Source organism: Phallusia mammillata, chromosome 3, assembly GCF_965637545.1.
Source record: "Phallusia mammillata chromosome 3, kaPhaMamm4.hap1.1, whole genome shotgun sequence".
Classification (NCBI taxonomy): domain Eukaryota; kingdom Metazoa; phylum Chordata; class Ascidiacea; order Phlebobranchia; family Ascidiidae; genus Phallusia; species Phallusia mammillata.
Genome location: NC_137254.1, coordinates 21,830,493 through 21,841,529, shown reverse-complemented (window position 1 = coordinate 21,841,529; position 11,037 = coordinate 21,830,493). Strand labels below are relative to the sequence as shown.

Genomic DNA, 11,037 nt, shown 5'->3' with positions numbered 1-11,037 from the left:
AATCGTATAATTTTTTGTAGATTTTTTCCAAATTTTAAGTGGTTAACGGTTCCCATTGTAAAAACTCATAACCAGTTATTTTCTTGCTTGGTCGGCCGCTGTACGTTTGTTGATGCAAAAAAATGGTATGCATTTTTGCTAATAGATAATTTGTCGTATATACCTCATTATTTTTTTTCAGTCATTATTTTGCCAGTAGAAGTTTTCCTGTCAATTTTACGTGAGGTTTATTTTTTCCATAGGTGAGAATAGCAGCGATAAGACACTGCAGTTACCATGGTAATCTGTATGAATTTTACTAATGTTTGCCAAATCTTAAACAGGTTATTGCAACTTCGATATTTCGATTTATTGTCAATAATTTGGTTATATTTTAAGTATCCAAGCGTTAACAAAATTAGGCGATCGGCTTTCGTTTAAACTTTAAACAGAACACTTTCATTTCACCAAATGCAGTTGTTGTAAACTGTGGACTGCTGCCAAAATTGGGTTAGGCGTTTCTTCCAAAGGTCAACCGATGACCAAAACGTCCTGAGAGGTGTTAGTTTTTTAACTTCCTTACGAATTTATTCTGGGAATCTTTCCCTATTCTATTGCTATTGTCGCAACGATTTCCACCTTTTATTTTATAAATCACAAGTTCGGGAAATGTTTATATTTTATTTCTATCTAAATAAGACACTGAAGATGCTTTTTAGCGAAATTAATTTGTTTTTACAACACTGTCAACGCTGATTTCAGCCTGGAAATAAACATTTCCCGAACCTGTGATTTAACTTCCTTACGAGTTGGTTTGGGATTGGTGGCTGCGATACATCATGGTATGTAGGAAAGAAATGTTGGTTTCAATGCTTTTCCAAAGCGAGACGTACGTTTTGTCAAACAGTTTTCTTATCCAAGAAAAAAGTTTTGATTTGATATAGGCTTCCACGTCTATCATATCTATCACTCCCTATTTAATTTTACAGCACAGTTTATTCCTTGCTCTCTCCCAGCTTGAGCTTTCTTTCAATTTCTAAAAACGGTGGAAGTATATTTACGGAAAAAAGTCTGTAAAGTATCTTGGGTATCGCCAAGGTTTTGATATTGACCACTCGACCCAATAGGGAAAGTGACCTTGCCAACCAAGGTTTTGTTACAGATTGAATTTCCTTGCTTGCAGATTCAAATGTTAGAGTAAACAGGTTACCACTACATCTGGTAGGAATATTTACTCCAAGGTAATTAACGAATGTTTTAGGCCAGGTTAGACATTTCAACTTTAAGTAGTAATTGGGGTTTGTCTCTATCTTGCCTATGTGCATTGCACTTGATTTCGTGAGACTTAGATTTCAGCAGCCAGTATGTATACCAAATTCGTTTGCCTCCGCAAATGGTGCGCAAAAGCTGATTTCCAACCCATCTAGAAAAAGTAAGTAAAGTAATCAAAAAAGACAAAAGCAAAATTTCGTAAGCAAAAAACACATTTTTTTTCTTGTTTTCCTATTATGATTACTTTTACGCTTTTGTTCCTTTGATTGCCAAGGTTAGAAATTCTATTGCGAGTACGAAAAGCGAAGGGGACAGTGAGTCTTTTAATTCTTTCCAGAACACCTTGTAAAATTCCGACGGTAAGCCGTCTCGTCCCGGGGATTTGTTTTTTTCATCGTCCTGATGGCTTCTAAGCATTGCTCGGCGGTCAATTTTCTCTCACACATACGGGCTTTTTCCTCGTCGAGTGTTGGACAAGCAAAATTTATTAATGATAGTCGTATATTTTACTGGTATGCACGAATCTTTGTTCGCGCTGTACAACGTTTTAAAATACTCTTGAAGGATGCGTAAAATTGTCTTTTGGTACGTTTTTATCTTCAAAGTTGAGTTTAGTCGCGTAATTGCTTTCTTTTTCATTCTCCGTTTTTCGATGTTAAGAAAGTATGCATTATTTTTCCCTCTATATTCAGCCCACTGCGCCATACTTCGTACTAACAACCTAACAATAATATTTATCTTGTAATACTGCGATTTCTCTAGTTGTGCGCTCCACTCTTTTGTTGCGTGACTTGCGCAAAACTTGGACCTTTATCCATTGCTTGATTGCGTCCCCTCGCTACTAGTGCCAACCGTGACTCTCACCATGTTCAATTTATTTTTTATATTTTTTTATTTTATTGCGCATAAACTGTAACAAAACCAAAAAGACGATTATAACGAGCAAACACATATAACCATTAGCGCAGGTGGGCATTCCACTTCACTCTATATTTCCACATAGTATCATTTTGTCGAGAAACAAATTTTTCATTGCACTTACAACGTTTCATCTCATAAACAAACATTTCCACCTTTGGCCTCAGTTTTTGAATCTTACTTTTGTAAATAACAAATCTGGCAATCAACCATGTTCAATTTCTTTTTTTTTTTTTTATTGGCGATAAAATATAGAAATGACAAAATAACAACATAGGAACACACAGTAGCGAACAAATACAAAGGCAATTAACGCAAGTGCGCATTCCACTTTAATTTATACTTTGACAGAGTATCATTTTTCACTGCTATGATTTTTTCGTTACTTTGGGAACGTTTCACTTGGTAGACAAACATGTCTACTTTTGGTTTTAGTTTTTGTAGTTTACATCTGTAGATAACAAATCTGGCATTTAAAAGCATGCAATTCACAAGATTCAAAAAATGTTCGTCAAATTTTTCATTATGAAGTCCAAACGTTTTTATACCATTATTTAACACGATTCGGCAGCCTAGAACACTGTCGATCCATGAACTAACATTTTCCCAGTATGCCTGTATACATACACATTCACAAAATAAATGTAACATAGTTTCTTTGCACACGCCGCAAAAAGTGCACTCATCAGCATCAGCAATCCCGAAGCCAAAAAGGGTATCGTTTAGAACAATAGCCCTAAGATTAATCTTAATTTGGAAGGAGCGTAATTTTGTTTCCACTGTGCAATCGTATAGATTTTTGTACATTTCTCCCCATTTTTCAGTGGTGAGCGGTTCCCATTGTAAAATCTCCTCCCATTTATTTTCTTGTTTGGTCGGCCGCTGTACGTTTATTGACGCGAAAAACTGGTATGCATTTTTGCTATTTGGTAATTTGTTGCGTATACCTGCCAATATTTTTTCAGTGGAAGTTTGTCTGTAAATTTTACTTGAGGTGTGTGTTTCCCATGTAGTGGGAATAGCCGCGATTAGACACTGGTAGTCAGAATGATTTTTACTGTTGTTTGCCAAATCGTAAATTTCGCAAAGTTTATTGAAAGTTTGATATTCCGATTTGTTGTCAATAATTTGGTGATATTCAAGTATCCCGGCGTTAACGAAATTCTCGTAGGCGATTGGTTTTCGTTTGAACAATACACTTCTATTTAACCACATGCAGTTATTGTAAACAGTGGGCTGCTGCCAAAACTGGGTTACGCAATCTTTCCAAAGATCGACCGATGACCAAAACGTCCTGAGGGGTGTTAGTTTTTTAACTTGTTTATGGGTTGGTTTTAGATTGGTAGCTGCTATGCATAGCATGGTATGTAGAGAAGTAATATTAGTTTCGATGCTTTTCCAAAGCGAGACGTAAGAAGTATCGAATAGTTTTCTTATCCAAGAAAAACGTATTGATTTGACGTAGGCTTCCACGTCTATCATATTTATCCCCCCCTCTTCGATTTTACAGCACAGTTTGTTCCTTGCTACTCTCTCCCAGTTTGAGCCCCATAAAAAGGTGAAAAGTTTTCTTTTAATTTCTTTTAAAAACGGTCGAGGTATATTTACAGGCAAAACACTTAGCTTGTAAAGTAGCTTGGGTATCGCCAACGTTTTGATAATAATCACTCGACCCAATAGGGAAAGTGACCTTGCCAACCAAGGTTTTGTTACAGCTTGAATTTCCTTACTTACAGATTCAAAGTTTAGTGTAAACAGGTTACCACTGCATCTGGTGGTAGGAATTTTAACTCCGAGGTACTTAACGAAAGTTTTAGGCCAGGTTAAACCTTCTGATTTCAGGTAGTATTGTTGGTTTGTCTCTACCTTGCCTATGTGCATTGCACTTGATTTTGTGAGATTTATATTGCAGCCAGTGTGCATCCCAAATACATTTGCCGCATCAAATGCTGCGCGAAAGCTGCTTTCCGACCCATCTAGAAAAAGTAAGACGTCGTCAGCAAATAGCGAAATTTTTACTTCCTGTTTTCCTATACTGATTCCTTTCACGTTTTTGTTCCCTTTAATTGCCAAGGCTAGAAATTCTATTGCGAGTACGAAAAGCGAAGGGGACAACGGGTCACCTTGACGAACACCCCTTTCAACCCTGACAGGATTTGACATGTGGTTATTGTTTATAATCAAGCATTTCGAGCCCGCATAAAACGTTTTTATCCACCTGCACAAGTCGTTTCCAAAGCCAAATTTTGAGCACGCTGCATTAAGAAAGTCCCAATTCACAGAGTCGAACGCTTTACAAATATTTAAAAACAAAAAGGCCCCCGACGTTCCTTGCTCGGCAACGTGATCCCAGATATTAAAAAGCGTTCTAATGTTATCTCCTATGTATCTTCCCTTGACAAAGCCCGTCTGTTCGGGGGCGATGATTGTCGGAAGCACATTTTTGATACGGCTATTGATTGTTTTGGCTGCTATTTTATAGTCAGCGTTCAGTAAAGTTATCGGACGATAGTTTTCCGCGTATAGGACATCTTTTTCTTGTTTAGGAATTAAGGTTACTACACCCCAAGCCATTTGTCCACCAAAAGATCCTGTCTCGAATGCGTTGTTGAGTGCGCTAACTAGTAACTGTTTTAATTCTTCCCAGAACGCTTTGTAAAATTCCGCTGGTAAACCCCCAGGTGGAAAATTTTCCCCGTTTCATACATGTAATATCATCGAACTTATTTGGTTCGGACTTGGATGGGGTGCGAACTTCCGAGATTTATCATTGTGTTATGACACGAAAGGTAACACTTTCAAGCATAATTTCAAGTATGATTTTCTATGATGAATCATGCTTGAACGTCGCGTCAGAATCTCTGGTAATCCACACAAAAATTGGGATAAGTCATAGATAAATCATCCTAAATATCCATGTTTGAATCTTCTCCGAACTAATCCCCCAAAACATAAAGTAGGCATCTTATCGTATTTTTATTTTATTGAAAACGAACTTAACGACGATTCATTGTTCTGTGTCCGAATCCGCCCAAGCTTCGGTTGAAGAACCACTTGATGACAAATGGGCCTGGATTCGGCCGGCCCGCCTTCCACCCTCCCAGTCGTTCGTTTGAGATAAAACCACAATTATCTCGCCGTTGATTGTGGTGACCTTTTCATTTTTGTAGTCCGTCAGCTGAAGGACATCTGCATATATACAAAGTATCACCACATTTTGAAGTCTGGCGTGGTGTTCTTTATTTTATTCATCATATTTTATGTACTTAGCTGAGCCAGTAACACAAAAATTGCTCAATAGATTCATAAAAGGCTGGCGTTTATGCAAACAGCATGGCCATATAGCTCACTGAGGCAGTAAAAGATCCGGACATGATTGAATCACCGCCAGTTTATGTGGCAGTGCGAGGATACCAACCGCTGAGCGCTGCGCCTCTTAGGTCATAACCTTGCCTATTACTCCCTTCGTGTCGCATCGTTTTGCGTGTGGGGCACAACAGTCAGCGTTCAAACAGTTTTTGGTCTTGCGGCCGAAATTTCAACAACCAATGAGAAACACACTGTGTATTTACGTTTTGATTTTCAATGCATTTGGGTGGGTAAACCCAACTATCTTTTAAATGCTTTGAATTGTTCCAAGCATCTAAATAGGCAGGTTCTTGGCGACTTTGTCAAATATTGCTGTTTGAATTTTTACATTTTGGAAGCCCGCTTTTGGAAGTTTAAAACAATGTGCTCTAGAAGGAGACCCACACCAAAAGTAGATGGTTTAAAAACCAAACAGATATGTTCAAATGGTGAAAACAAGCATTGCAACATACCGATTAGAAGGTTGTACAACTTGCTGTCTTTAAATGCCTTTTTGTTGTGTTGGCGTTTGTAGTCAAGACCAGACCATGAATAAGTGACCACCAACTCCTTTTTCATAAAGAGGCGCAGAAACTCTCGAATTGTGCTGCGCAATCCTTTTCTTTCCACCCTCAATGCTATGGCTTGTTGGTCCTACAAAAAAACTGTTTTTAAATATTTTGCAGAAAATTGTTGTAAGTAAATCTACAAACCTCAATACTTTCAATGGTTTCATTTAGTTCTTCATCATTAGCAGCAGGTTCAACCATGCTAGAATGACAATTAGATAGACTTTGTAAGTTGTTCATCTCTCCAATTTTTTGCACTAGCACATCTCTAGTAAAAGAGAGGTCAGTGCAAAGGCCAGCTATTTGGGTAAGAGACCTTCTCACATCTGCTTGTAAGCCCTTAACACAGTGCCAGATTTCTGTGTATTCAGTGCCTACTGGCAAAGAGGGGGGCAGTTTTCTAAAAAAACACTTTAGGCAGATAATGTTAGACAGATAAACACAAATTTCCTGTACCGTTTTTGTGCTTTTTTTCCTGGCGAAGATATAATATCACGGGGTCGCCTAAAAGGTGATAAAGTTTGTGGACTTGCAGGTGTTACAAATGTTGGTTCATCTTCTGCTGTTGCATCAGATGTAGCCGATGTTTTATACCCATTTTCCGCATTGCCTTTTTAATACAGCGATCAAATGAATCTGAAAAATGTTAGTTGTTGTCATTCACACTTGTTTATCTTTACTATATTGCAACACAGGTGCTTGGAACTTACTGGATTGACACAGCACCTCACATTTGTATGCTTTCCAATTCTCCCCTGGAGCGACTTTGTCCCTTGCTTGCTGTTGAATATTGCAACCTGCAGGCCATTTGCATTTAGTGTCAGAAACCATCCAACTTTGATGTACCAAATCAGATTGGCCAGATGAAAACTTTACAAATACAAATTCTTTCATTTTTGCTAAATTTCTAAAAACAAAATTTTCAACGTGAGTGAATAAGTTCAATAGCAACAAACTCCGCCTTGTAAGGCAGCATAACACATTTCACAACATTACTATTCAAATTAACCACACAAAATTTTTTATCTAATGGCCCCAGCCTGTAAACTCCAACAGACACAGATGAAACAGGGTATTTAAATAGTGGTCTGACATGAAGAAAATTTTGCACAATGAAACAAACTGATCCACTTTGACATGCAATAGTGCAAACTTTAGCAACACTGGTGGTCCCATATTTAATGATACAATCTGCTTTGAATTTTGTGTTAATGACACAAGAATTTAACAATGTAGCCATTTTGTAATAAGTTACAGACAAGCCTTCTGTAACATGCAAGGTAATTTCGGGGAGTGTACATTTGTATGCAGTTCCCTTTGCCTTGCCACTGTGCAGAGAATGCGTTGTTGCGACAATATTTTCATTTTGGTGAAACACAAGGCGTCCAATTTGCTGCAAGCAATTTTTTAAGATACCTAAATAACTTTCAAAAGGAAAACAATTAATTTTCTCCAATGACCCATAGTTTAGATAATCATCTGGTAGATGTATGAGACAGTGCACATTATAAGATACAAAACCCTTGCCATACAAAGTAATGGAATCTTTCACAAATTGTTTCAACATGTCACAACAATGGGTAACATCTTCATTTTGAGTGCATGGACTAATTAAAAAGCGCAAGGCAATGACATACTTTAAAAAGTGTTTAAAATACCTTTTTGGAAGAATTTTTTCATTTTTTAGAGTAACCATACCAACATATAGCATAAACAACCGAAATTCAGCAGCCTTCCAATATGCCAATTCTGACAATGGTCTTAATTTCCTGTTAAATTCTACTGGAACCCAGGCTTTTACCTGAAGCAATTTTTGGTTTAGTAAGGCCATTCCTTGGGATGACAATTTTCCTTGATGCTGCCTAAACAAAAGCATTTTTTCAGCATTTTTGGCTTTTTTTGCATGTAAAATTTTACCTTCGAATTCCTTTCCACCTTGAAAGGAGCCGCTTCATGACCCCAAGGCAACACAGGTGCATATAGTCCAGCACAAATCCAGTAACCATTTTAACCTTGTACTTCGCAAGGTGTGACTCTCCTTTATGGTGAGATTTGTATTGTTGTGCTACAAAGGCATTATCAGTTCTTAGCGGACAGTTTGTTTCAAGCAAACATACATGGCCCGATGCAGAGTCATATTGTCCATGAACTACACATCTTTCACAACAACTATACCCAGAATGGCTCTTAATACTTTTCAATGAAGACCATGCTGGAGCATCACACACATAAATGCCATTGCCAAGTAATGAGAATATTCTTTTTCCATTAATGATGTTGTTTTCTTTAATTTTTTTAACATCACTCAAGAAATGTTTGAGAAACAACTGAACTGGGGGCATTTCTCTATTGCTTGATTTCTCAGTGGAATAAATCCCAGCACATATTGGCCGCATTTTTGCTTTATAAATTGTCAACAGAATTGGATATAGTTTGAAGTCAGGGGAATGATTAAATAAGGGTAATCCATCAATGTTAATTAAAAGACAAAATGATATATTGCCTTCAACATCCTTGTAAAAATGTGACAACATTTTTGTAAGTGAATTAATCCAATTTGGAAAATGTACATACAGTCCATCCTCCATGGGCTCATAAGAAATGTTTGGTTTGGGAAAGAGGCCTTTATATGATTTTGGAAGCTCATCATGAATGCTATGTAAGCTTTTTAGAAGTCTGGTTATAGACATTTATTTGTTCCACATGTTTACTTGATAACATACTTGAATCACTTTCTTGTTCTTCAATTTCCTGCAGGTCTGCAGTGTGATCAGTGTCACTGGAAGAAGCATTTAAAATATTTATGCCACCAACTGCAGCAGGTCTTTGTTTATTCATCCTTTTTTTTTTTTTTTAGACTTTTACTACGAGGCATTAGATCAAATGACAAGACAATTTAATGCTGCAATTTAAATCTAATAAAAACACAGATTAATTTTAATGTATGAATCACAATACATTCTCTCAACACCATAGCCACAACAGCATAAATCTGCTGTTTTCCTAACCAAACCAATCCAAACTTTACAAACAATTTACAATTTTCGTTAGCATTATCATTTTGCTACCAACCTTGATGCCAACATCAGCTCACAACCACAAGACACAGCGTGGCGTCTGCGAGCACATGGTCGCACGCAGTCCCGGATGAACTTGAAAAAAAGGCAAACGGAACAAACAATTCTCGTTGTAATACCCACCCGATTCGTCAACAAGTGCTCGATTAGAAGCGCTTGTGTTATGAAAAAATCCCCGTTTCTTATCGGGCGGTGTTATAATTTTAGAACATGTGTTATAACACAGCCCGATTTTATCGGCAATGGTAGTGAACCATTACATTTATTTTTTATTGAAAAATATTGTATTTTCTGTGGAAATAATCGAAGGTGAAATGGGTTTTACATGAAATTGGCAGTTAAATGTGAACTGTTATGACAAAAGCAAACGCATTTTAAGCAGTGAAATAGCAGCAGTACCAGATTCTCCTCGATTGTAAACTGTAAAATACAAAATGGGCCAAGGTTGTTGTATCTAATAGGCATCCATGTTCTGATAACAAATGGAGTAATAAAAAGTGACAGTTCAGGGTGGGGGAAGCATTTCTAGTGCTTCATCAAGCAAACTAAGGCCCAGCACACTATCAAATGAAGGACTTGGGACATTGGATTTGAAAAGCAATGATACATGGTAAGTGGTTGTCAATTGTCATGATATGCCTGTCATTCTCAACTGTTTCTATTATTTTAGCAGATGGTAATTTGTTATTTTTTAGGCATGTTTAAAAATATGGTAGCTCATCTCTAGTGTGATCCTGGTTTTGTAAAACATTGGCTTTCATTTCTCCTGGCCTAACTCAAGCATTTTTGTGTAAACTCCTACTTGTTAAATTAAATATTGCATACACTTTTTCTTTTATTTTTTGTTGCAGTTCAACATCTGGAAAACTAAATAGAAGCAGAAAAAAGCAGCAGAATCAATCAAAAGGTAATTCAAGATTGCCTTCGACAACATGGAAGAAAGGAATTGATTGTGGAAGAATGGTGTGGGTGAAATGAGCTCACTGAAGTGTCAGCTAAATCATTGATGCATACTAAATGATTCTTGCCTCATTTGCAGGGGAACATTTTATTTTAAGATATTCACCACACACTTCAGTTTTATATATATCAAATCAAAATATGTGTGTTTTTTGCCGCTGTACTACCCGAAGGCAGGTTTATTTAACAATTCTTGTGCCCAATTTAAAGCAAACTTGTTATGTTAGATGTGTTCAATGATTTGTTGGTGTTATTTTAATCTCGTACCCAAATTAAGGCAAAATTGTTGTGTTGGTTAGATGTGTTTAAACATTTGTTGGTATTAACGCTGTCTTACCAACATGACATAATCATGGCGTCGTTAAAAAAGCATCTTTTGGGTAAATATTTATACATTTTCACTTTGATGTAGGCTCTTTCAGTAAAAGTGATTCATCAGACATGAATGAAAAACCTTTATTTTCAACCAGTAATCTCTATGATAGCTTGTTTGATACAACCTCATCTTTCACATGGTAGCTGGTTTAATTTTATTTCAGTAACTCGCAACACATTGCATTTTCAGCTGAACAATGTTGTTTCACCTTTTTTGTTTCTCAGTCTGTTTACTTGATGACCCCTTTTTAGTGTACTCATTGTAAATGCAGGTTTTTGCTTGATAAATCAATCTTGTAATTATTTATCCTCTTCACATTTATTTCTTCTTTCATATAACTGTGGCACCCAATATGAGTATGTTATTGTGTGGAAATTGGGTTTATGAGGTGCTTTATTTTTTCATTAATAAAATGTTGCCCTTAACTGTGCATTTGTTATTTCATCATTTTAAGTACTAGTCTTAACTGGTTTAAAATCACAAAGGGCTTGATGTAAACAACAACGGTTTTCACAGGTCAACTCTAAACTACATCTAG

At 36.8% G+C, this 11,037-nt stretch overlaps 2 protein-coding genes and 1 long non-coding RNA gene across 6 annotated transcripts; 1 reads left to right on the top strand and 2 right to left on the bottom strand.

Moving 5' to 3' along the window:
- Positions 1 to 5,134: 5,134 nt before the first annotated feature.
- Positions 5,135 to 6,699, bottom strand: LOC145218284 (uncharacterized). Its single transcript, XM_080085692.1, has 4 exons — positions 6,543 to 6,699; positions 6,231 to 6,486; positions 5,991 to 6,171; positions 5,135 to 5,358 (listed from the first exon to the last, which is right to left on the bottom strand). The coding sequence occupies exons 2-4, from the start codon at positions 6,324 to 6,326 to the stop codon at positions 5,177 to 5,179; spliced, it is 459 nt and encodes a 152-aa protein (XP_079941818.1). The 5' UTR covers positions 6,327 to 6,486; positions 6,543 to 6,699; the 3' UTR covers positions 5,135 to 5,176.
- LOC145218283 (uncharacterized) lies at positions 6,543 to 9,279 on the bottom strand. Of its 4 annotated transcripts, XR_013857561.1 has the most exons (4): positions 8,810 to 9,279; positions 8,004 to 8,151; positions 6,797 to 7,948; positions 6,543 to 6,722 (listed from the first exon to the last, which is right to left on the bottom strand). XR_013857561.1 is itself a non-coding variant. In XM_080085691.1 (2 exons), exons 1-2 carry the CDS (start codon positions 6,978 to 6,980, stop codon positions 6,625 to 6,627), a joined length of 282 nt encoding a protein of 93 aa, XP_079941817.1. In that variant the 5' UTR covers positions 6,981 to 7,005; the 3' UTR covers positions 6,543 to 6,624. The 4 variants fall into 4 exon arrangements, 1 of the variants encoding a protein (XP_079941817.1); XR_013857559.1 differs by having other exon boundaries at positions 8,004 to 8,877; XR_013857560.1 differs by having other exon boundaries at positions 6,813 to 7,948; positions 8,004 to 8,877.
- Positions 9,280 to 9,405: 126 nt separating this feature from the next.
- On the top strand, positions 9,406 to 10,929 carry LOC145218286 (uncharacterized). Its single transcript, XR_013857563.1, has 2 exons — positions 9,406 to 9,773; positions 10,015 to 10,929. It is a non-coding gene; the product is annotated as an uncharacterized LOC145218286 (long non-coding RNA).
- Positions 10,930 to 11,037: the final 108 nt, after the last annotated feature.